General features: G+C 31.9%; 1 protein-coding gene across 3 annotated transcripts; it reads left to right on the top strand.

Annotated features, from left to right (window-relative positions):
• The first annotated feature begins 50 nt into the window (after nt 1-50).
• On the top strand, nt 51-27,081 carry LOC144848462 (TBC1 domain family member 9-like). Of its 3 annotated transcripts, none has more exons than XM_078705206.1 (26): nt 51-167; nt 2,236-2,399; nt 3,471-3,548; nt 4,611-4,715; nt 9,347-9,430; nt 10,122-10,255; nt 10,950-11,146; nt 11,938-12,003; nt 12,235-12,367; nt 13,061-13,171; nt 13,660-13,748; nt 14,542-14,672; nt 16,033-16,095; nt 16,654-16,810; nt 17,521-17,629; nt 18,286-18,475; nt 18,671-18,817; nt 18,922-19,033; nt 19,960-20,194; nt 20,888-21,100; nt 21,528-21,698; nt 22,157-22,328; nt 23,008-23,153; nt 23,678-23,825; nt 24,207-24,325; nt 24,821-27,081. In XM_078705206.1, the coding sequence occupies exons 1-26, from the start codon at nt 124-126 to the stop codon at nt 25,523-25,525; spliced, it is 4,023 nt and encodes a 1,340-aa protein (XP_078561332.1). In that variant the 5' UTR covers nt 51-123; the 3' UTR covers nt 25,526-27,081. The 3 variants fall into 3 exon arrangements, with proteins under 3 accessions (XP_078561332.1, XP_078561333.1, XP_078561334.1); XM_078705207.1 differs by lacking the exon at nt 16,033-16,095 and adding an exon at nt 15,350-15,400; XM_078705208.1 differs by lacking the exon at nt 16,033-16,095.
• Nucleotides 27,082-27,134: the final 53 nt, after the last annotated feature.

Raw genomic sequence — 27,134 nt, 5'->3', positions numbered from 1 at the left:
GAGCCAGCCAGCCGACTGACGTTTCTGGGTCTCATCAAAGAATATATTCTTTGGTCTCATATACTTTTCTTTTTGTGTGACAAAACAAACTTCTTGTTTGGTTTTTCAAGATACAAAAGAAGAATGTGGGTCCGACTTGAAGAGGTTCTTATTGCCAATGCTCTATGGTAACGTTTGCACATTTTATAACCATATATTTGTATCATAGATAGAATATTTAGGCCTATCTGCGAAGCTATTGTCTGACAACTGTCTAGGCCTAGGCCAGCCCTATTTATTTGGCTGGAAAAAAAAGTTACAGGTCGATGGGAATTTGTTCAGGAGGAGTTGGCTTTGATTTAACCTTTTTCCAGCCTAGGCCTATGGCCATCCAATAGATCGGTTAGCTAGTTTAAAAACCTAATAATAATTAATATGGTAAAGAAAATCGTTTTTTTATTTTTAAATAACAGTGTCGCTTATTATTTAAAGTATGGCACTTTTATATTAAAATATTATCCAACAAGCTACCATTTTTAGTGCTTTATTTAAGTGTTACGCTTATACGAGTGTTGTGCTTATCCAAGTGTGGCGCTTACAATTATCTAAGTGTGGCACTTTTCCAAGTGTGGCGTGCTTATAATTTAAGTGTGCTGCTTATCCAACTTTTGCGCTTATCCAACTTTTGGGCTCATCCAAGTGTGGCGCTTATCGAAGTGTGGCGCTTCTGCACTTTATTACTGGTGTTTCAGTATAGGGTCATTCAAGCATGACTTTCGTGTGCGCTTATTCCAGTGCACGTCGCAAGATATCTATCTATAACATTACGGCTATTCAAACTCTGGCCACACATTTGTATCCATAAAAAATATAATTCAAAACCCGGACGTAAATCTAAAAAATAACAAGATTGTATTTTTTTTTACAATGAAGACAATAAAAGTGAAATTGCATTTCAATTTCTTTTCGCTTTTAAAGGTTATTGTTCAATATTCTATAGGGTACCTCTATAATGGTTATTATTATAATTAATTCCTGTTTTGTGGGGATTGTAGGATTATGCCCCTAATAATGCACTCATGCATAATAAACCTATTGTCTAATTTGTAATTTATAAAGTGCAGATAGTATTAAAATAATAGTATTATTATTAATATGTAAATGAGCCTCATACACTATGTATCTGAAGAAAACAAAATGTTTTTCATGAATCAATTAACTCTCCCTAAATCAGAATTTCCTAAAAGTCATGATTCAACGTTTCGTTCTTTATTAAATAATCTTCACAATGCCATTTTGGCCACTGCACTATTGTATCTAGGATGGATAACGTTCAAATGTCACATTAACCTTCCCATTCATTTTAGCACCCTAAAGCTCTGTCTACACTATCAAACTAGATGACAAAAAAAGTGTGATGTGACCAAATATGGTAATGATATGCCCAAATATGGTAGTGATATGACATCATTTCCATATATGTGGGCACATCACATTTTGTTGTCACAAGTTTCCCAGTCATTTTAGCATAATAAAGCTCTGTCTACACTATCAAACTAGTTGACAAAAAAGTGTGATGGGCCCAAATATGGTAGTGATATGACGTCATCATGTCCATATATGGGCACATCACATTTTGATGGAGGATAATGTTCAAATGTCACATAAATTTGTATAAAGAAATGCACAAACGCTGTTTATAAAATTCATTTGATGAAACTATGTGTTTTAAAAAATAAATTTATTCATTTTAATATTCATGTGAAGTTTATTGATGTTATTGTAATACATTGCCTTCTACAATAGTTCAAATGTTTATAGTATTCATAGGTTTAAAATCGATTGTAGTTAAATCGATTGTAGTTAAATACTACTAGAGTCATCTTAAATAAGGTGTTTGTATTAAAAATATTTGAAAAAAAAAATATAAAGAAATTAAGGGTACGACATTTTATGACTTTTTAAGCGTTTTACAGTATGCTTTTTATCGTATTTTAACTTTTAACTTCCAAAAATATACTTTTTAAACTTAAGTTTTTGTGCAATAATGTGTGTGTATTCTATTTTTTAATGTTTTTTATAGTTTAGAATTATATCTGTTTTTAATTGTACTAATATATACAGTACTTGCCAATCTTTAAGAAGACTTTCTATTATTATTATTTTATATGATAATGGACAAATAAAGCTATTCAGTATTATTACATATATCCATATTAATATTATAATTATATTATTATTATTTATAAATTTTAGGATAACAGAACGAGCAAATCCATTCTTCGTGATGCAGCGGCGCAAGGGTCACGGCGGTGGTGGTTTGACGTCGTTATTTATTGGCACCTTGGATACGGTTCTTGACACTAAACCAGCGCCATATAGAATCCTTCACCAAACGCCAAATTCAGAAGTTAGCTACAGTAAGGACTTAGTTCAAACTCTTGTTTGTTTGGTGTACACATACAGTAGAACCTCTATTAAGGGGACATCTTCTGGACAAAGTGTCTCTTAATAGGGGTGTCCCAAAGGAGGGCTTGAACTATACTGTATACACACATTTATATGTTAAGCTCTGTCTACACTATCAAACTATGTGACAAAAAATGTGATGTGCTCATATCAACATGATGATGTCATATCACTACAATATTTGGGCATATCACTACCTTATTTGGGCACATCACACTTTGTTCACATGTTTGCTAGTGTAGACAGAGTTTTATGGTTCTTGATGACAACAAGTTCAAAGTTTATCAGGTTAACATTTTCAACAAACCATTAATTTGTACATAAATATTTGTTACCACCATTATTATTATTATTAAAAAAAAGTACATTACAGTATAACATTAATGAGATATTCACAGTCAATGTAGATTATTTATTTAATTACATGTTTCAAATCATAAAAAGATGATTACTCCAGATAGTCTCCATAAATTTTTTCCATAAAATATTTTTTTAAACAATCGATCAATAATTTTAGACATCATAATATTATTTGCAATTTGTTGAATTTCTTTATGTAATTGTTGAATTTCTTGATGTAATTGTTAGAATTTCTTGATGTAATTGTTAGAATTTCTTAATGTAATTGTTAGAATTTCTTAATGTAATTGTTAGAATTTCTTGATGTAATTGTTGAATTTCTTGATGTAATTGTTGAATTTCTTAATGTAATTGTTGAATTTCTTGATGTAATTGTTGAATTTCTTAATGTAATTGTTAGAATTTCTTAATGTAATTGTTGAATTTCTTGATGTAATTGTTGAATTTCGTAATTGTAATTGTTGAATTTCTTGATGTAATTGTTTAATTGCTTGATGTAATTGTTGAATTCCTTGATGTAAATTGTAATTGTTGAATTTATTGATGTATTCTAATTGTTAAATTTCTTGATGTAATTCTTGAGTTTTTCTTCTTTTTTTTTAGTTTAAAAAACTACTATAGCCAAATTAAATTTATTAATCATCAAAATATTATTTCCGTAGCTGTAGCGGCAGCAATGAACAAGCGAGACATCCACGAACAATGGGAGTGGCTGGAACAGAATATTATGATCACCCTAGGTAAAAAAAACCTCATTATTTATTTATCTAATTAGATCAGGGAGATATGTGTATTCCCTTCATTAAATTTTGAAATTTAAATTGTTGGCAAGGTAACGACAATTTTGTGTTCTACTTAAAGGCTTTTGTGGGATAAGAACTCACTAATTATTCAATGCTTTGCATTGGATAGTGTTAGGTTTGATGTATTTTTAATTGTTATAGCGAAGAAAGTGTATTATAAAGGTAGACGATTGTGTGATAGTACAATAGGTATTGCTTACTGTACGATGTGGTTTGCGTCAGATAGGAGTTCTACTGACGGAGAAGACATGTGTACCGTTTTAGTCAAATCTTTCTTGGGTGAGTATATGGGCACATCACATTTTTGTTCGCATTAAGTTTGATAGTGGTGACGGAGCTTGCAATTACAGTATACATTATTCAAAGGGACATCTAATAGCAGTCCGTGTATACTGTATGTTATATTGTTATTGGTTGGATGTTTTGATTTAGGGCTACTACGCCGATGTCAATTTTACTTATAAGTACACTACAGTATATATAATAAGATATACACTACATTCTCTCAACATGCTGCAATACAAGCGTATTAGTGTTTTATGTTTGATTCCCACTAGAGACACAACACAAGGACATAACGCAGCGTAAGTGATTTGACCAATCACAAGCGATGGATTATTCGAACTGTTGCTTGTCATTGGTCAACACGCTTGTGTTGCGTTTACCTCCTTGCGTTACGTCCTAGTGGGAACCACGAAAAAGGTTGTTCCTACTAGGACGCAACGCACAAGGGACTAAAAGCAATGCAAGTAATTTGACCAATCACAAGCATTAGACTATCTAAACTGTCACTTTGTCATTGGTCAACTTTCATGCGTTGTTTCCTAGTGTCAATCTAGCTTAACTAGCAAGTAAGCACATGTAGCTAGTTTTTACATTTTCAACTTGCCTAGCAAATTACTAGTTTGCTTGGATGAATTTCGAACCATGATATTTTCATTTTTTTTTCTCTCCTTCATGTTTATTTATTAATGATATTTCTCTTATTACTTTTTTCAGGTGCATTTGACACCGATGAAGATGTGACAAATTATGTTAAGTGTAAAATTGAAAGCTTAGTGGCTAACATTGAAACCCTCGATACAGACGAAGGACTCAGAGAAGGTAGATATATATTGCTTATGGATAATCTATGTTATATAACACCTTTACTAGATCCTTACCATTTGATTGGAGGATTGTGGGTCACATGATATTCAATAAATGCTCCATTGAACCCGTGTAGCTTTAAAGGTGCAGTTTTTGTTATATGCAAATTATTTTAGATGTTTTTATACACATAAACCAAAACGAATTACAAATGTTTTTTTTGTATATTTTCATTCGGTGAAAGATGAAATGTTCTACAGTATTTTCACCAAGCGGTTTGTACCATTGTAAAACCAAACGTTGTTCAATATTAAAATCAAGCATAAAAGACAACAGTATATATGTGTTTAGACGTTTAAAATAATACACATAAAACAGATCATATACAGCAGCATTGTTTGGTCTAAAATAATACTGGTGAAAGGGTTGTTGTATTGTCCCCAAAAAATATGAAAAATGAAGATTAATAAAAATTAGACTTTCTATGGAAGTTATTCACTTCAATAAAAAAACAACAAAAATTATGTTAAAAATGTTCTATTATAAAAAGACAAAATAAACAATTCATTTAAACCAAAAAAACACTGACAAACAATTGTACTATTTTTTTTTACATTAAATTATAGTTTTTTCAGGTAAATTTTTTTTTCAGTAAACAAATTTAAAAAAAAAATATATCCAATTTTTACATTAAAATGGCATATTAAACACAAAAATGTAAACAATTATTTTTTTCACTTGGACAATATTATCTTTGAAGAATATATATATTGGCTATTAAGGATAGGAAAAGAACGAACGAATGCCCCGAACAATTGAAAGTTAATAGTCTAGAATTCCTAATGACCGTATTAATAATATGTATGCGATTCAAAATCCACTTAGCTTTCTACAACCCTCTCGTGATTAACGTCAAACCGTGGGCATTAAAAAATTGAATTATTTCAAAAATGTCATTTATTACTTTCATCAGCTTGTGAGTGATAACTTTCCAATCAAAATTATGAGATAATTATTGATATGAATTTTTATGAAATGCATTTGAAATTTAAAGAGAACCAGTTGAAAAAAGATGTAATGAGTTTAGTGTCCACACTTAATAGTAGTTGTTTCTATAGATACAATATCTGTCCACACCTAGTAGATGTTTGTCTATGGATACAGTGTCTGTCCACACTTTAGTAGATGTTTCCATGAATATATTGTCTGTCCACACTTAGTAGATGTTTGTCTATGGATACAGTGTCTGTCCACACTTATAGATATTTTTCTATGAAAATAGTATATGCACACGCTTATGATTCTATAATATGTTTCTATAGCAGTGCTTGTTCACACTTAGTAGATCATATGTTTCTATAGATATGTCTGTTCACATTTAGTAGATATGTTTCTACTGTATATACAGTGTCTGTTCACAGGTATTAGATATTTATTAGATACATTGTCTATCCATACTTTAGATATTTCTAATATACACTCTGTCTATACTTAGTATGTTTCTATGGATACAGTGTCTGTTCACACTTAGTAGATATTTTTCTATGGATGCAATGTCTGTCCACACTATATGATTCTATAAGAGTATGTCTACACTTCTTTTCTTATACTTGCCATGCATAAAGTCTTCTAAAATTTAGGGTGAGCTGGGTTGGCCCACTCCTACCTGTAAAGCATACAAAGGAAAGATGAATTATATTTAATAATTGCAAAATTACAATTAGAGAAGATTATAATATAGCAGCATATGGACAAATATGATATTTATAATTTATTATCCAGGCTAAGCTATCAAAGTTTACTACTGTATAATAATTTAAATTATATATTATTTAATACAAAGTTTCAGTATAGTCCTCAATTTTTATTTTCGTTGTTATTTATTATTTATTTATTTTATTTCTATGATAATAAATAATATTATTATTAGCCTATATTATTGATCTGCTATATCATCATAATTGTATATTTACTGCTTTTCAATTCACTTACTCTGCTACTTAATATCAGCTTAACATAATCTGTCATCACATAATTATGATATTCCTACTCGCTAACTGTACACCCCTGTCTATGAATGGAATGATCCATATTTTTTTACCTGCCTCAATAATCAAAATCAATATTGTTCAGCTGGGTTTGAAGCCTGTTTATATTCTCACCTGAGTGTTATACTGCTGGAACGTTAATGAAGACAATGGGAAAAAACTCCCATTCATTATTTCGTCGCACAATAGGATAAATTAAAAGTGTCGTCATCACGCCAGTAAAACCATATTGTTGACATTTATGTGCTGTGCATTAATTTGTCAAGGATTTTAGTATGATATCGTGTTTGATTGATAAAGGAATATAAATATGCCTCTGTTTAAGATTAAGAAGGAGATAAGTAAGTTATGCAATGTTGTTTTTGTATTTATAGGCAAGGTTGTCATCTTTGCTATTGTATTTTGTGTTAGAGTATGCAATTCTGTGATTGTTATAATTTTAATAATTTAGTACTGTCACCCACCAGCTGTTGTAGGGTTTAGACTAATTGGGCTATATCATTAAATAAATTATTATTTACTTCTAATCTACTTGTAATATTTTTATTAGTATATTAGTGATTAAAATATAAATTATTGTATACCGGTAGGCTGTCAGTCAATTCATTGGCATTTATAGTTAGGCCTATTAATCTTTTCGCTTAAATCAAGATAGTTACTTAACACTTTAGTGAAATCTGAGGTTTTATTAATCAAAACAGTTCTTTTTATCTTATAAATGTGGACTTTGCGATTTAAGGTTAATTACTTATAAAAAATGTACATCAAACAATATTTTGCTTAAGTTATTTTGAAAGCTGACTTGCAAAATCATTTGAATTAAAAACATAAGTTACAATGATTTTTTTTGCTAAGCATGTTTCATAAATTTACCTAAGTATCACTATCAGGAAAGTCTATACATTAGAATGAAGGAAGTAGGCCTACTGTATTTGTCTAAGAATGAAACTTGCTTTATTAATAACTACTTTCAGTTTTACATGCTATTATCTATTCAGAGGGACACCCCTATTATCACCCCTGGTCACCCCTATTAATACCCCTGGACACCCCTATTAACATCTCTGGACATCACTATTAACATCCCTGGACACCCTACGTATTAACATCCCTGGACATCCCTATTAACATCCCTGGACATCCATATTAACATCCCTGGACATCCCTACAGTATTAACATCCAAAGACACCCCTACAGTATTAACATCCTTGGACACCCCTATTAACATCCCTGGACACCGCTACAGTATTAACATCCCTAAACACCCCTATTAACATCCCTGGACATCCCTATTAACATCCCTGGACACCACTATTAATATTAATGTATATTATTATTAATTATTATGGTTTTAAATGAAATATTCATGCAAAACTTACTTGCAAATGTTTTCACCTTTGTTTTTTAAATAAACGTTGCTGGGCTTTATAACTTCAGATTATAAGATCAATGGTGGGATTTATACAAAGGTTATAATGATTAGTTTTTCAAGTAACGTTATCAAAGAAATTATTAGACTTATTGCTATAAAGTAATTGAAGACCTGTAAATAGATTTGTGGGCATGAAAAATGATTTGGGGTAAGGGGTCAAAATTATTGCGAAAATGTTTGGGAATCATAAAGGCTGATGTTGATATCCGATAATTATTTTTTTTGGGCTGTTAATTGACCTTCCTGACCCCCAGTTTCTGCGCACTATGAATAGATTGATAAATCTTAAAGCTCTGTCTATATTATCAAACTTTATGTGACAAAAAATGTGATGTGCCCATATATGGACATGATGATGTCATATCACTACCATATTTGGGCATATCACTACCATGTTTGGGCACATCACACTTTTTTGACAGAACCTAAGATATCTATTTCCCACAGTTTCCAGTACTAATCAGCAGATCAGTATTTTACCATTGTACATAATTACAGTTGCTTTGTGATATCTGTCATGTGTACAATAGGTATGATGTGCCTAAATATGGTAGTGATATACCCAAATATGGTGATATGACATCATCATGTCCATATATGGACACATCACATTTTGTTGTCACAAAGTTTGATAGTTTAGACAGAGCTTAAGCCTTGACATCTCATTCGCATCATCATAATTTATTTTGTTACTTCATTAATATTTAGAACTAATTAAGAAATGTAAACATAACTTCACGTTTTAGTCTTATAGGCTTCATTGAGCACGACTACAAACACCTCATTAATGAAATGTGACCTTCATAATGTAGCTACCACGCTGTAGTGCGGTACACACGGATAAATAATTGTAACATGTTCATCCCTAACCTTACAGTACATTGGATATAGAATCAATAGTTCAGTGGCTGGAGTATGGTTCAGCTGATTAATAAACCTAATTAATGAAGTACAAATAACCACACATTTTAATTAGTCCATGAGAATGTTATTGTTATCTTCTTTATTATGAATAAGAATTTATTGTTTTATGTATGTTCAGTTATATTATTCCTGTAGATTATATTTTTTTTAAGTGTTTCCCACTATTCTTTTGGGTCTTTGGTCCACATGTTGTTCTTGAGCAGTAGGCAATTGTTAAAATAATTTAACTCATTTTTTTCAGACGAAGACAGCAAATCTTTCAAGTCAGCATGTGAAAAATGGAGGAAGCTGTTCACATTGTCTGAAGATGAAAAATTAGTAAATTGTACGTTAATTATTTACTAATAATGATACATTGATAGTGATACTGATGAGAATGAAGATAATGAATGAATAGTTTTTATTTATTTTAATACATAATGGTAAAAAGTAATTGTGATTAAGTGTAATAATGATAATGATAGTTTGTATGCGATCATAATAATAATGAACGATGATAATAATGAACGATGATGATGATGAATGATAATGATGGTAACAATGATAATGATGATGATAATGATGATAACAATTATATTGATAATGATGATAACAATGATATTGATAATGATGATAACAATGATAATGATGATAACAATGATAATGATGATAACAATAATAATGATGATAACAACGATAACAATAATAATGATGATAACAATGATATTGATGATAACAATGATATTGATGATAATGATGATAACAATGATAACGATGCTTACAATGATAATATCAAATTATTTTTATGGGTATGGATATTGTCATTCATCTATGTAGAGTATTAAGAGTATAAAATAATAAATCCAGTCTTACTTGTTAATAATTAATAGACATAATAGCGACATTTCACTACCTTGGTCGGATGATGGAATTGTGTGGAAAAGTTGTAAAAATTTAAATAATAATATTGCCATTTATTTTAGTTCCATTTTTATGTAAAAAAAATAAAAATGATAATTTTGTTTGTTTATTTACAGATTATTCATGTAGTTACTGGAAAGGTAAAATGCCACATCGTGGGTGGCTGTACCTCAGCGTGAATCATCTTTGTTTTTACTCGTTTCTTATGGGCACTGAGAGCCGTTTACAGATGAGATGGACAGACGTTACAGTGAGTATGTTTACATTGCTGTAATGCTAGGCCTTTGGGGCTGTTAAACACACTGTTGATACAGTATATATTTTTTAATATGGTATTGATTGGTCAATAATGGTGCTCTAATACAAATATGAAATGTGTTAAAATAATGTTACAGATTAGGAAAGAAGACTTGATCTTCATTGCATAACAATCACTATACATTAATTATTCTAAACAACATTTGTATGATAAATAACTTGGTAAATTATTCGAAAAGATTAAAGGCCAATTTACACAGATGAGCGATAACAGCTTATCCCACGTAGAATCTGTATCCTCAGCCCATTCCGCTCCATGCTTTGTGTAAACAGTCATAAGGAATAACATAGATTTTATATTTGTATTACCGTTACTGCTTATCTGTGGAAATTAGCCTTGAGATTGTCTGTATATGTGTTGATTTGGGCTACACTCTCTGGGTCTGTAGAGAGCCTAAACTGTAAATCCCAATGAGCTTATATAAATTGACTCCAAAAAGTGATTCTTCATGGAGGGAGAACGCAACAATATGGCAGCTTTAATCGACCATTTGATATGCCAGTCATGTCTCCTATAACCTATTTAAATTGTTATTAAAATGCTTTTTATTTTATTGTTTTTAAATTCACAGTGAGTGGAAAAATATTCTATTCTATAAATGCTATTTAAATCACTTTTTTCACAGCGCTTGGAACGTAGCAATTCAGTCCTGTTTTCGGACAGCATTAAAATTTCAACACGTACTACAAATTATATATTCTCGATGTTCATCAGTCCACAAGAAGCTCATCGGTTGATGGAACAGTTAGCGAACTTAGCGATGACTCAGTTACTGTCGGAAGAAGGCTTCGAGGAAGATCACAGTTTGCGAAACAGGGCTAAGTAAGTCTTGCAACGAACATATGTAAATTAATGCATTTGACCTTTAAACTTGACCACATACCACAATATGTTCAATTGTTGAGTGTTTTAGGATAGTAGGTAATTTGCTAACCTATTAAAGATGTATTTTTCTCCAAAAACAACAAAAATTAAGATTAATAAAGTTATCAGACTTTGAATTGGCCATTTTGTAGTTTTAAAAAGTTATTCACTTCCACAAAAAAAATTTAACCTAAAAACCCCATTGTCTGACAGACAAATTTAAATTTTTTTTTTTTTTTTTAAAGATTTTTTCAGGTATTTAAATATTTTTTAAATAATTCAAGATTTGGTCAAAGTGACATTATAGTGGCATATTCAACAAATAATAAAAAGAAAATGTTTAAGTAGACAATATATCTTTAACATTTTCCTTATTTAAGTTTATAGTGCAAACCTATAAAACTAACATAAAGTTATATAGTAGTAATTAATTATTACCAATTCTACAATCATTTTGTTATTATTTTTAAAATTTTTGTTTTTATTTGTTTATTTCATACGCATCCAACAGCGAGTAACTCGCCAATTACAGGATGGACAAACTATTTATAATTTATCGTGCTTATAAACTGAGTCTAATTTGAGGCTTAGGGAGTGGAGTTGAAAGAGTCGTGAGTTACACTACCCTGACACTAGGTCAGAATTGAACCCTGGACCTTAGGATTGGAAGGCAAGCACATTAACCACCAAGCTACAATTCCACTTTTGATACTAAATAGTATGTCTTGTGTAATATTTTTATTTCGCAGAAAGAAAAAGTCGGTTTCAAATTTAAAACGTGATCTTGATGCTAGAGCAAGGAGTGAGGCCTACAGGTTTGTAAATAAAAGTATTAAAAATTATTTCATTAATATAAATTAATGATGATGTCATATTTATTTCCCAATGTATAAATTGTATTTCTTTTGTTGAATATAAAACACTTTATAAGAATCTGACAAAATGTGAACTTTTATTATTTATTTTTTTTAATCTATTTCTTTGTATGTACATTTTAGTGATAAGTTGAATTAATAAAATACGATTTTTTCTTCTCACTTTTCTAGACAAGTTTTCCGTCTTCCAGCCACTGAGAAGCTAGATGGCGATACTGAGTGTACCCTATGGACACCATATAATAAAACACATGTTATGGGAAAGCTGTACATCTCACAAAACTACATGTGCTTTTCCAGTAGAGTAAGTAATTATAACTTGTAAAAAGGTAAACATATAGGGAAAATATTGTTGTGTGGAAAAAAAATTTATTATTAGGGCCTGTTTCTGCTGACAAAAAAGTTTTTATAACAATTTTTTTCTGCCACAATTGATTGGGATCTCCCATTATAAAAAAAACTGTTGAAATTTGAAAATAAAATGTTACATTTAAAGATGTATTGTCCCTAAAAACATGAAAAATAAAGATTAATAAATCAAATTTTCAATAGGCCATTTTGCAGTTTTAATAAAGTTATTCACTTTTGTAAAAAAAAAATTATTTCACTTATAAAATGACAAACGAAACAGTTAATTTTAACCAAAAACCATTGCCTGACAGACAATTTAAGTCATTTTTGCTTTGAATTACATTTTTTTTTCAGGTAAATAATTTTTTTTCAATCTAGTTTTTGGTCAAATTGAATAACTATTATGTGACAATAAAATGGCATATTCAGCAAAAAAAAAAAAAAATAAATTCTCAGTGGGACAATATATCTTTAATAAAAAAAGTGGTTTTTAAAACGATTTTTTTTTCTGCCACTAGGATGATGACATACGGATAATGACTTCAAAAAAAATGTTTTTCCATTTCAATAAAATTGAAATATAAAAAAACTGTTGACATTTGAAAAAAAAAACATTACATTTAATATTTCATGTTTCTTATTGCAGGTGAAAGATCTTGCGAGAGTCGTTATACCGATGAGAGAAATATCTGTAGTTGAGAAAGTAGAAAACTCGTCACTAATTCACAATGGGATACATATCACCACGAAAGGAAAGGTAATCATGTCTGGTTAGCGTTATTTTATCTAGAAAGAGAAATCTAAGAATGAAATCAATTATATGTTTGAACAAATGGCGCCTTTAGACGGATATTATAATGTATATAATGTTATATAGATGTTATTTGATTTTAAATTTGTCTGTGATTCAAACAAGTCAATGATTTTTAGTTAAAAGCAATATGTATCTATTTGTGTCTGAATAATGTTAAGCTCTGTCTACACTATCAAACTAGTGATGTACCCAAGTGATATGCCCAATATGGTAGTGATATGACATCATCATGTCCATATATGGGCACATCACATTTTTTTGTCACATAAAGTTTGATAGTGTAGACAGAGATATTACAATGAATATTATGAATGGAATAGATAGAATATTTTGTTTCTTAATTTTAAATATTATTTTATTTTATTATTTTAAGAAGTATATAAAATAGCTTGACTAAATTTGTTAAAGAATAACATGTTTTATTTTGGTAGATGACGATTCTCCTAGCCTCTTTAAAAGATCGTAATTTTCTTGTTCAACTCATCTCGGATTTTCTATCAAAATGTAGCGAGAATACAAGGTAATTATTTAAAATTTATTTTTCTTTTTTAACCTTACTTGTTTATTAGAAGATTTTTGCCTAGTCATGGTAGTCAACAGTAGTTGAGAACAGGTCAAGGATGTTTGGAAACGGGGGAAGGGTTAACAGAGAATACTACACCTGGTTCTGCCTATGTTAGTAGCAAGGGAACATTTGTTGTGTGTGTAAAGCCTTGTCTGCAAACTTAATGTGATGTGCCCATATACGGACATGATGATGTCATATCACTACTATATTTGAGAATATCACTACCATATTTGGGCACATCACACATTTTTGTCACATAAAGTTTGATAGTGTAGACAGAGCTTAAGGCCATGCACTGTAAGTAATTTGACAAATCATGATCCGATGAATCCTAAAGCTCTGTCTACACTATCAAACTAGTTTGACAAAAATAATGTGAGGTATCCATATATGGATATGATTATGTCATATAACTACCATATTTTGGTATATCACTACCATATTTAGGCACATCATGCTTGTTTGTCACATAAAGTTTGATAGTGTAGACAGAGCTTTATGATCCATCGGATCATTATTTGTCAAATTACTTACAGCGACCTTAAGCTCTGTCTACACTATCAAACTTTATGTGACAAAAAATGTGATGTGCCCATATACGGACATGATGATGTTATATCACTACTATAGGCATATCACTACCATATTTTGGTACATCATGCTTTTTTGATGATAAAGTTTGATAGTGTAGACAGAAACTGTTGCTTGTTGTTGGTCAATAACTGTTGTGTTGTAATGCTTCTAGGACCAGTAGTGGTGATAACATTTCCAACAGTTCATCTGGAAGTGAGATCCAGCAGGAGGCTCAGACTAAGAGCCTGTCACAACTGAGTGCTAGCCTGGGTAACATGGGCAGTACAGCCGCTGCCAGGCCGGGTAAGATACCCTATCTTAATGCACACATATCGCTTTGTTTATTTTATAGTATACTAATAATTCAATAGTTAATTTATGCAAAACATAATGTGCGACTAACAGTAACAAGGAGCTTTATTTTGCTGCAACCTATGTATTGATGTGTCGCCTACTGATCATCACCTGTATCTAGAATTGAAGCACCTCCAACCGCATACAATGCGCACAATATATTAACATGAAGAAGCTACATACATACATAGTTGTTTCATCATGTTTGTAGTATACAAACTTTTATGATGGTTATCTATAGGCTAAGTTAACTTTGTAGACAACAACCAAACATCTATCAATCAATATTAGAGCCACTCTCTTAATAAGCTTAATAATAAACATATAAGCTAAAATATTTATATTATAATTATTATATGTTTACTGCAAATCAGTAATTATTTTAACCATTTTTAGCTCTGTCTACACTATCAAACTTTATGTGACAAAAAAATATGATGTGCTCAAATATGGTAGTGATATGACATCACCATGTCCATATATAGGCACATTTTTGTGTCACATAAATTTAATAGTGTAGACAGAGCTTAATATTCTTGTTGAAAGCTCTAAAAGAAAATGGTTGTAATCGTATTAATCAGCAATTTATTATTGTATTGTTTTACTTTATTACCTTAAACCAACAGAAGAGTTATATCCCTACTATTACACAACGCCCCTAATGTGTGACGATATGTGTAAGTCATAATAATATATTAATTTCTGGATGTATTTTGGTGACTGTACATTTGTGCTTGGTGAATGTAATTTACTATCAAATTTGTACTTTTCATATATTTTTTTTGGTCAAATTTTATTTTATGTTATAAATATATGAATATTTTCTGTGTATTTTAATTTATTTTATTTCATTTTTTTTTATTCAATAATTTTGGAAAGAATGTGATTACCCACCAATACCATGGTCCTGGGTTCAACTCCTGTATGCCATGCCGGAATTATTTTCTCATGAACAACAATTTCACCCAGAAGATTAAATCAATTTCTTTCTTCCCAAACACCGCACTCAATAAAAACAATGTTTATAATAGCATCATATTTGAATGGGAATGCCACAAATTAGCACAGTGATACATTTATTTTTATATTATATAACACTTAAATCAATTCCTGTCATTTGATTGGACGATTGTGGGTCACATAGCGTGCAATAGTACGCACTATTCAATGGTCGTTAAATAGTACTTTTTTTCTCTATTATAAATTAGCACAGATTGATTACATTTATTTTATATTAATCCACTCACTAATTCATTATTAATATTTCTATGCATGCCCATGTATTTTATGTGTTTTTATATTATCTTAGAGTCTGCTGCAAACTGTATGTATTTTCTAACTATGGGTATTGAAGAGTTTTCTGACTCTGAAGGTAGCTTGAACCCACATTTTATTAACCTCATGTGCTTTCACATTCTACCATTTTATTCTTTTTTTTTATTTTACATTGCTTCATTTCATATTGATTGTCTACACTATGAAACTAAAAAAAAATGTGATTTGCCCAAATATGGTATCGTGTCCATATACGGCCACATCACATTTTTTTTGTCACATAAAGTTTAATAGTGTAGACAGAGCTTTAGAACAGGCTTTGTTGATGAGAAATAGAAGGATCAAAAAGTCTAAAGCTCTGTCTACATTATCAAACTTTATGTGACAAATTATTGTGATGTGCCCATATATGGACATGATGATGTCATATCACTACCATATGTGGGCATATCACTACCATATTTGGGCACATCACATTTTGCCAAAGTAGTTCGATAGTGTAGACAGAGCTTAAGGAAAATGAGAGAAATGGAAGGATCGAAAAGTGATAGCAGTACAAAAAAAAATTAATAACCGTATAGGAAATTTTTATGATGAACTAGTAAATATAATTGAAGATTTAAATTTATTTATATGTATGTTTTTTTTATACCAGATGATAATGCAGCAAGTATACCATCCGATGTTAAACTATCAATACAGTTGCAACCAGCACTGATTACAGTCTTCAATGACAGGAATGAGGATGGCGTGTCACCAAAGGAGAAGATTAAGGAACATCTATGGAGTGTACATTTTAAGGAATATGGAAGGTATCTATCTATTCATATAGTGTAACCATTTTTTTTTTCTGAATAGAGATTATTTTTTAATGTATTTTTTGTTGTCAACTTGGAATTGCAGTTGAATACACAGGCCTTGTTTTTTTAAGGCATGCAACTTGCAAGCGCGATCTCACAACCAATACAGACATAAAATGCACTTGAGGTGTGCCAAACGGTACACTTAGATACAAACAGCACACCTACAGAACCCCTGAATGTGTTGAGAATCAGTGTACACCCTACCTGCAATTTTCAAAAGGCAAAATCACACCAATCACACTTAAGTGAGATATTTCCCTTAATATAACTCAATAAATATTTAAGCATTTCCCTTAAAATTGTATTCACTTACATAGGAGATTTGTTGTAAGGGTAACTGTTTCCCTTAACCTAAGTGTGAATGGTGAATACGGCCAGTTTCTTAAAATACTAATACTGTGATCAGTGGCTTAACATAGAGACCTTAGGCCCCTTAAGAACCCCAAGTGGCCCTCCAATGCTCTAGAGATCTTAGGCGTTCTTAGCCTTTTTCGTCATTTTTTAATGCCTGTTTTTTCCTCTGGGCACTGCTCAGGAGCCCCCATAAGCTCCGCGGCCCTGGGTTTTAGCCAGTGAATGCTCCTAGTAATTACGCCACTGTTTGTGATGCTATGGTAATATGATGCATTCAAAATGTTATTTTTGTGTGTTTGTTTCAGGGGTATATGTATGTACAGGACTGTAGAAACACATGAACTAATAATCAAAGGCATTCCAGAGAGTCTGAAAGGAGAGATATGGATGTTATTCTCAGGGGCTATTAACGAGGTAAACTTAATGTAAAGAAAATAAAAAATTCAAAGTAGAGAGCTTTAGATTTTTTTGATGACCTAGGAACAAATTAGGTCATGTCAATTGATGTGTCATAGGCTGGGACCTAGAAACTACCTGTGTTGAGGTGTAAGCGAGGAATCGTCCTTCCCTGCACGCACACAATGAATATAATAATAATAATAATTCAACATTTATTAGTTTCTATCAATGGTATAACAATACAATAAAAAAGAATGATAATTTATAATGAGAAAATACAAAAAATACCATTAATAGAGGATCTTGCAAGAAGAGAATACTTGTCACGCAAGACCCATAAACAAAAGAAAAAAATACATTTGTATATAATTATTAAATAAAATAAAAAAGTCATGACAAAAACAGTTTGAAGGTCTAGTTTGAGTAGATATATATAAACATGACCTCAGTTAGGTCATTGATTGTCTGTCATCGCAAATCATAAGCTCCCCATTTGATACACAGATGAGAACTTAGGTCATATTATGTCAAATTGCGATGAAAAAGTAAACACTTTATCCATCCTGTAATTTGCAAATTTGTGCTCGCTGTTGAATGCGTATGAAATAATCAGTTTAAAAAAAAAAACAAATTGCCTTGAAAAAATAAAAACGTTTTTTGTTCATAATTAGATGGCTACACATCCCGGCTATTATTTATCACTAGTGGAGCAAAGTTTAGGCAAAGAGAATATAGCAACGGAAGAGATTGAGCGTGACCTGCACAGGTCACTTCCGGAGCATCCGGCATTTCAATCCGAGTTAGGGATTGCTGCTCTAAGACGCGTTTTGACAGCTTATGCCTTCAGGAATCCAACTATAGGTAAGGTTATAGTAATTGTAGTATATATAATGTGTATAATGAGGGGAAATAGGATTTGAACCAGGCCCCTAAGATCAATAAGCAATCATATTAACCACCTAGCTACAACACCACTTAATTGTTACATTATGGGTATATACAATACATAAGTATACAATATTATAGATAGATTTTGTATATTGATTTAATTTATAGGTTATTGCCAAGCAATGAATATAGTGACGTCTGTGTTACTCCTGTATGCAAATGAGGAGGAGGCATTCTGGTTGCTGGTTGCTATATGTGAGCGTCTTCTACCAGATTACTACAACACGCGTGTAGTAGGTGCTCTTATAGATCAAGGTATGAACTCAATTAAACATTTTTTTTTTAATAAATGGAAATTGAATTAGAGGAATGGTCAAATAAGTTATTTTTAGATCATAATTGAATTATATTTTTTGCAGGTGTATTTGAAGCGTTAACCAAAGAATATTTGCCGCAACTTTATGACCAAATGAAAGACTTAGGAATATTGAGTATGATTTCATTGTCATGGTTCTTAACAATATTCTTAAGGTAAATATTTTCATTAAAGATGTATTGTCGAAAAAAAAATGAAAAATGAAGACTTTTAATAGGCCACTGTTTTAAAAAAGCTAATCACTCCCATAGAGAAGAAAAAAATGTTTTCACTTATAAAAAGACAAAATAAACGATTATACTCAACCAAAAACCTATTCCTTTCAGTCAACTTTACTATTTTTTGCATTAAGTTTTCTTTTCAGTGGAATAATTTTTTTTAATTCAATTTTTGGTTAAAGTGAATTATAACTATATGTGACATTCAAATGGCATACTCAACAAAATTATATTTTAGGGAACACTATTTTAAATGTATAAATTGTACATTGTAATTTGTTATTGTTTTTAATGGGTAATAAGAAATTGTTTATCTGCCAACTCCATGGTCCTGGGTTCAACACCTGTATGCCATGCAAAAATTCACCCAGTGAAAAGTGTAGTTTAGTTCCTTCTTCCCTAACACCACTCAAAAAAGATAATGTTTATAGAGAGTACAACATCATATTTGAATGGGAAGCTACAAATTAGCACAGTGATTAAATTTATTTTTATATTATATAACACATAAATAAATTCCTGTCATCCGGTCATGGCGTGCAATAGTACGCACTATTTAATAATTGTTAAATAGTACTTTTTTGGTTTTTTTTATATTTTGTCTTCTTTAATCTGATCCTTCGGGCACTACTATATCTAAATCAGAGTGCCTTTTTACCACAATTACAATGTTTGGAAGCAACCGCAGATTTGTGTTGCTGCACGAGGCATGGTTCGCACGAATCTTACATTATAATCAATGATACAGTTTATCCATGTAGAAAATGCACCAACCGTGCAAATTATATTATTAATATTTGTAATTAAAATCAACCATGGTATATAGTAACGTTACTTTTCATTGGTGTTTTGTCTTACTACAGTGTGATGCCGTTTGACAGTGCCGTCAACATCATTGACTGCTTCTTCTTTGATGGTGCCAAGATCATCTTCCAGATTGCTCTTGCAGTCCTTGATGCCAACAGCGAGAAGTTGATTGATTGTAAAGATGACGGGCAGGCAATGACGATCCTCAGCCGATATCTTGAGAATGTTTACAACCACGACGCAACGTTGAGGCAGTCACACGAAGAACGACAAGAAGAGGAGATGAAACAGGTAAGGAACGTCGGTAGAGCTGAAATATAAACTGACAGAAAGCGTGAAGAAATTGGACAAAAATAGTCGGGAAATTAATGTACAGAAGGTTAAATATCGGTATAATACCAGTTATGAAACGTAGCACCACCATCATTAAAATTTAAATTAATTAAATTAAACAAGACAGACTGACAAATGAACATATTTTTGTCCTTGGTAGCATTCCATACCTGGCAGCTGCATTATCACCATCAAACTTTCCAAAAGTGGTTGCGGTTAAGACAGTGAAACTGTAATTACGTAGTCATAACATAGGCAAGGGTTCCAGGCTCACTTGTTCCATGGTTCTGGTGGTAGAACAAGTCTTCTCGGATAAGGACTATAAACTGTAGGTCCAGTGTACACATCTGGTTCATGTGCACTTTAAGAACCTAGTACATCTTTCGAGATGAGTAGGGGTTCTGCCGGTGTACTAGTACACACACAGCCACTGTCACTCACAGCCACTAATCATAACTTGGCCTTCTGGGAGACCATGTCTTTGACTGAAGAAGGTCACCCAGTATATAGATAAATAATTTAAAAAAATTCTCTGATGTCACATGTAAAAATATTGTTTATTTTTATAGTAATTCATAACCCCTGCAAGAAATTAATCGTCGCACAAAAATTGAATTATTGATGAATTTCTTACAATTCTTTATCTCACAGCAACATAGCAATGACATCACTGATCTGATCCACAAATCTTACGTAAACTTTGGATTCTTGACGAACGATACAATCAACAAAATGCGTCTGAATCAGAGGTTAAAGGTCGTGCAAGAACTTGAAGACTCTGCGCGAAGAACTGTTGTTCGAAGTTTGACCCCTGAATCAAACTTTAGTCAACGTGAACTTGAAGAGCTGTACTTGTTGTTCAAGGTATACTTATTATTTAAAGATGAAATATTAATTCTGTGACTGTTGTATGCCTTAAAACAATCACTTGTACACCATTTTCCGTACATTGAGTCATCGCTACTTAAATCTATTAAAAATGATGCTGTTCTCTGTAACCATAATAACTGTTTATGTAGATTTAAAGTCATACCTTTTTTATTCTCAACATTATGTATAGTTTGTTTTATTGGTTTTTATGAATTTTAACTTTTGTACTGTATATATCGTCGTATATTATAAGCTGGAAGTTCTGGCTAACAAGCCATATTGATTCTTTGTCTCTTTAGAAGCCCCAGACGTTTTTTGTCAAAACAAATAATTAAAATAAAAAGAAGTTGGCCTTTCCCAATTTACACTTTGTGAAATGCATCAGTGAACAACAACTTAATATTTTTCCTGTTCTTTTAAGGAGGAACATATGACCGGTTCGTTTCTGAGTGCATCTCCAGCCCTAGACCAGACACACCATTTCCTAAGCCAGTACAAGATAGATGAGGATAAGTTTATTCCATTGGTGCTTGCCTTGTCGCCATGGTCTGGTGGGGAGCATGCTGAATTGTTGGCTAGGAGAGCATTCAGAGTAAGAGTTTCTATTGATTTTTGTTTATATTTCAGTTGACTAATTTACCAAATGACATAGCCTTGGAGACATTACTTAACAATTAATTATATTTTTGGTCAGATATTTTGCCATACTCTAATAATTTGTACTTGAGTACACGGAATCACAAGTAATTCTGGGACACGAACCGATGACCTCCAGATCACTAGCCTGGCGTTCACGACCAAGCTTGCACTGATGGCTAGGGATTGGAGTCGATCCCAAGTATGCAGCGGGTACTGCACCAACAGGATTGTAATTGTATTTAACTAATGTGGAGCAGCTTTGCGTCAGGCAGTTGAGTAATTGAGTGTTCTCATTATAGTTAGTATAAAGTACAAAAGAACATCTGACCAATTACTAAACTCCCTGACGCAAAGCTACTCCACAGTAGTTAAATACAATTACAATCCTAATTATGTTTTATCATGTTTTAGGTGTTCAATGATCCGGCTGATAGTGGTTTGAATTTTAAAGACTTCACCATCGTACTTGGGTTGATGTTCAGAGCAGACATCGGAGATCGGCTCAAGTTATTGTTTCGCATGCATCAACCTCCAGCGTTGATGATCGACGAAATTGATAGTCCTGCTGATGAGACTAGTCAGGGTGAGTTTCTCTCTTTTGACCATGTTAGGAAAACTTCACCGTCACTGTTCTAGTAACCGTCTTCTTCTGAAGACACATGGCCGTCATTGACAGATACTTAGTATCAGTTGACTTCACTGCTGGTGTACTCAAGATCTAAGTTTATACCATGCTATACACTTTTATTTTAATTTTAGGTATTTAGCTCTTTTGCTGGAATAATTAGTAATCAAATTATCCCAAGACCGCAATGTTTTGCCCACCTAGACCTACACATGTAGTGTGTCATTGACGAACGAGGGAGGCCAGGCCTAGCTAGACCTGCATGTATAGTATGCATAAAAAATAACACAACTTTTTTTCACCCTTTTTAGTCTGTCCAACTAACATTGCCTGTAGCACTATTTCTACTATAAATTTCTAACTAAATAACCCACAATTTAATTTGATTTTTACTGGTCAGAGTAATTTATTTGGTTGAATTATGGGAAACCCTTCACAAATAACCCTACACTTTTTTTTAGGGCAGCATAACTAGAAAACAAATAATCATAAGATACAGATATCATGAGCTCCTCGGCCAATAATACTGTATAGTATAGAGTTATATAGATGAAATCGCCATGACACCATATGACAAAGTTATAGTTTCTTTGAAAAAGGATTTATAAATAAATCATATATGATATGAATATCACAGACACTGGTGCTTCTCCTGAAGAGGGATGTGAAGAAGTTGAAACAGCTACTGATGCCGCAGAAGAAGCAAGTAGCTTCTTTGAACCACAGGTTGAGCCTGACAAAGAGCGTGCCGTATCTAGTGCTATTAATGTGTGCTCTGATAGGGTGAGACCATTTTGTTTTTTTATCGGTGTATAGCTCAAAGAAATTTAGAATTACAGACACATATGCTCAGAATAAAAATGAGTCATGAAAAAGGAATAGTGTTGCCACTAGGATTTCTCCAACATGTAGAAACAAATGCTTAAGATGCCAAAATAAAAAGTATTAACAACCTATGTATGTGCCTGACCTATTTATTCTGCATATATTAGTTATATATATATATATACTTATTTACCAAAATGAAACATAGCCTTGGAGACATTAATCTATACATTTACGCTACTAAATTGGTCGCGTAATTTTACGTATCTCATCCAAAACCGCTGAATGGTACATGCTCACATTTGGCACGCTGATGTTTCTTGATGGACCATATAAAACTTTCCTGAATTTTAAGGATAAACACTCAAAAAATGCCTGATTTATTTATTCTGCATCACCAGACAGCTTTTTCTGCGCCATGATTAGTGATGTTGTAATGATGCTATACTGCTCAACATTTTACTTTGATCTATTATTTACAGACAAATAAAATAACACATACTGTAACAGATGACAACTTTCAAGTACAAACTAATACCAAAGAATATGAAGATACCAGTCTTACAGGAGATACAGAGATTCCAACAGTGTTACTTGAGGACTCTTCTGGCATAGAACTCACAGATATAGGTAACACATTTATAAAGCTTTGTCTATACTATCAAACTTTATGTGACAACAAAATGTGATGTTCCCATACAGTATATGGACATGATAATGTCATATCACTATCATATTCAGGCATATCACTACCATATTTGGGCACATCACACTTTTTTTGTCAAACTAGTTTGATGGTATAGACAGATTTCTTTTTCCATTACAAATTGTCATTTCTGGATTTTTTTTTGGCATTTTGTTTCTTCGTAGTATTCTAATGTTTTTATATTTTTGCATATATGTATGTTATTTAAATTAATAGACAACCAATTAATTGATTAAGTAATAATAAATGATTATATTATTATTATTATTAAATTATTATTATTATGAATTTATTATTGTGTTTAGGAAAGAAAAAGAAACTAGAAGAGAAAGATGTTTATCAATCATTTCTACAAAAATGGGAAAAAGAACGAGAGGAGGAAGAAAGAAGAAAAAGTTATAAAAATATGCCAATGATGTACCAGGTAAAATTTTATTAATTCGTAATTAAAATGAATGAAATTGCTTTTACAATACATTTTTAAAACAGTAATACAGTACTGTGCATATTTTAATGTATAAAGTAAGAGTGTGTGATGCAATGTGCTATGTATTAAGTTCTGTCTACACTATAAAACTAGTTTGACAAAAAAGTGTGATGTGCCCAAATATGGTAGTGTTATGCCTAAATATGGTAGTGATATGACATCATCATGTCCATATATGGGCACATCACATTCTTTTTTCACAAAAAGTTTGATAGTGGAGACAGAGCTTTAGGCTTCGGATTGGGAGTTTGAATCCTACAGTCTTTATAGGCAAGACACTATACTTTGCCTCTCTCCACCCAGGTGTACAAATGAGTACTTGGTATTGAAGGTCAAACACAACTGCGCTGAGTACTGGCTGCAACATTATGTTGTTTGATCCAAAAATATTTGTTATTGTATTTTTATTGTTTTTAATATTTATATTTTTAGGACCAGTTTATTCAGTTGTTGAAAACCATGTATGGAATGTTTGCAGAACGACCAAACGAACAAAAACTTTACGGAGCACTAGCAAATGCCGGCGCTGTTCTATTTGAGATGGGGGAAGTCGGTAAACGCTTCTACAAGAGGGGCGGTATACATAGCAATGAACCAAGCAGTGGCAGCACAACCCCGGTTACCGAAGATAAACCTATAGTTGAGGCAGCAAATGCTGGAGAGGGAGACCAGGTGATAGAGGATAATACTGAAAGGACATTGCAAGAAAATGTAGAGGACGTTAGTGAGGAATCGCAAAGAGGCGATATAAAAGTTACAAATACAGATAAAACACATAATGAAATTAAAGACTCTAACACTGTTAATGCTGAGATATCTGATCAATTATCGGAAACCGAAAGCAATAATAATTCAGCCAATCAGAATTTAACAAATCAGGATGATGATATTTTAAAGAATGCTGATGATAGTGAGGAGTCTTCAGCAACTAGTAAATCACCTTTACCTAAACCTGCTGGTAAATTAGACACTGAATGGGCGATTACGTTTGAACAATTCTTAGCGTCTATGTTGATGGAGCCCGATCTGGTTAGGTACTTTGAAGAAGCACCAGATATCTTGCCTTTGATGGAAGAGTATCGCAGAAAAAAGGCTTTACAAAGGCAGCTTAGTGAAAGTTTTACGGGGACCTCATAGATGTCAGAGAGAACTCTGGCTTAAGCTCTGTCTACACTATCAAACTTTATGTGACAAAATAATGGCATGTGCCCATAGTTGGGTATATCACTACCATATTTGGGCACTTTTTTGCCTACCTAGTTTGATAGTGTAGACAGAGATTTAGATTTATTATTAGTAAAGAAGGCAAAAAGAACTGAGAGAAGGACTTTCTTCATACAGTAGGCCTAGAACCCTTCTAATGGGACACCCATACTATGGAGACACTTTCTCAGAAATCGTATGAGGGGAAATATATGTTTTAACCCTACATCCAACCTGTATTCAACAGACACTCTTTTAAGGGGATACTTTGTTTGTCCAGAAAGGTTCTTGTTGGCATGCAGTGATTATGTCACTGATAACAGTAAAATACACATGAACCTACAACTTTTTACAATTGAATTGTTGGACAGGGTTTTATTTTTATAGAATATTTTTAAATAAAGGGTTTATAACTGCAGTCAGTGGAACCAGAGGAGGGAAATCTATCTCTTGTCCGGTTAGACACCGGTATCATGGAGAGTCGAATTATGGTTATTGGTACATTTTACAACAAATCTGTCTCAAACTCACTATCTAGGTCACTGACCTGGTATTCAAACCTCTAGACCACCACTTAATGGATATCTATTTGGTTTATACTGTTGTTAACTTTGACCCCTCTCTTTGTACTTTTATTTAGCTATATTGAGGATTATGTTAATGTTTAATAACTTTTATGTGTTATAATGATCTGAGTTGGACAATCATTGGATATTGTTATATTTACAATTATTAATTATGCATTTTCAAGGATTGTGTCTAGAAAATGTAATCCTGTCCTTTGTTAGTGCCATAGGTGAATTCAATAATTAAAAATATACAATACAAAAGATAGGACATTTAGTAGATTAAGTTCATTTTACATTTTAGGCCCCCTAAGCTCCCATATTTTAAATTCCTGGATTTGCTGGGTGAAGGCCTAAAGTTATTTTGCCACGTGGGAATAATCCTGGTATTTGAAAGGATTAGAACCAGGACCTTGAAATTTAAAGGCAAGCATCACAAGTATGTTGTGCCATGACCCTCTATTGGTGTGGGTGCATTGAAATTCGGGTTTGATATGACAATCATATCTACTTTTTGTTGCCTTATTTTTAAGGTTTTTTTTGTTGATATATAAAGTTTGCGGTACACCACGTTAGTTGTTCTGAAAAGAACTGTTGAGTTTCTCTCTCTCTTTTTTTTGGTTAAATTTCCACAATGTAGGCCGACCATTTAAACAATTTATTAATGGTGATATGACTTGGGATGTATTTGAAAATTGAGAATATTTTTTCATTACTTTTATCAGTATAAAAATATTAATAAATGAATTATTTATATAGTACATTTATATCAACATTGTTTGAATTATTAAAATAATGTTTAGATCGCAATTTATATAAATATATTATAATTTTAATTCTTTGAAACAGTGCCTTTATAAAACAAACTGTAATTATTGAGATATGTCAACAATATGATATAATATTAAAGATTAAAACACAATTATGCATAGATATTGGTTTCTTAGCATTTTTTTTGCGGTTGTCTCTGTGCACAA

This window comes from Antedon bifida, chromosome 7 (assembly GCF_963402885.1).
Source record: "Antedon bifida chromosome 7, ecAntBifi1.1, whole genome shotgun sequence".
Lineage (NCBI taxonomy): Eukaryota > Metazoa > Echinodermata > Crinoidea > Comatulida > Antedonidae > Antedon > Antedon bifida.
This window is presented reverse-complemented; position numbering and strand designations above follow the sequence as displayed.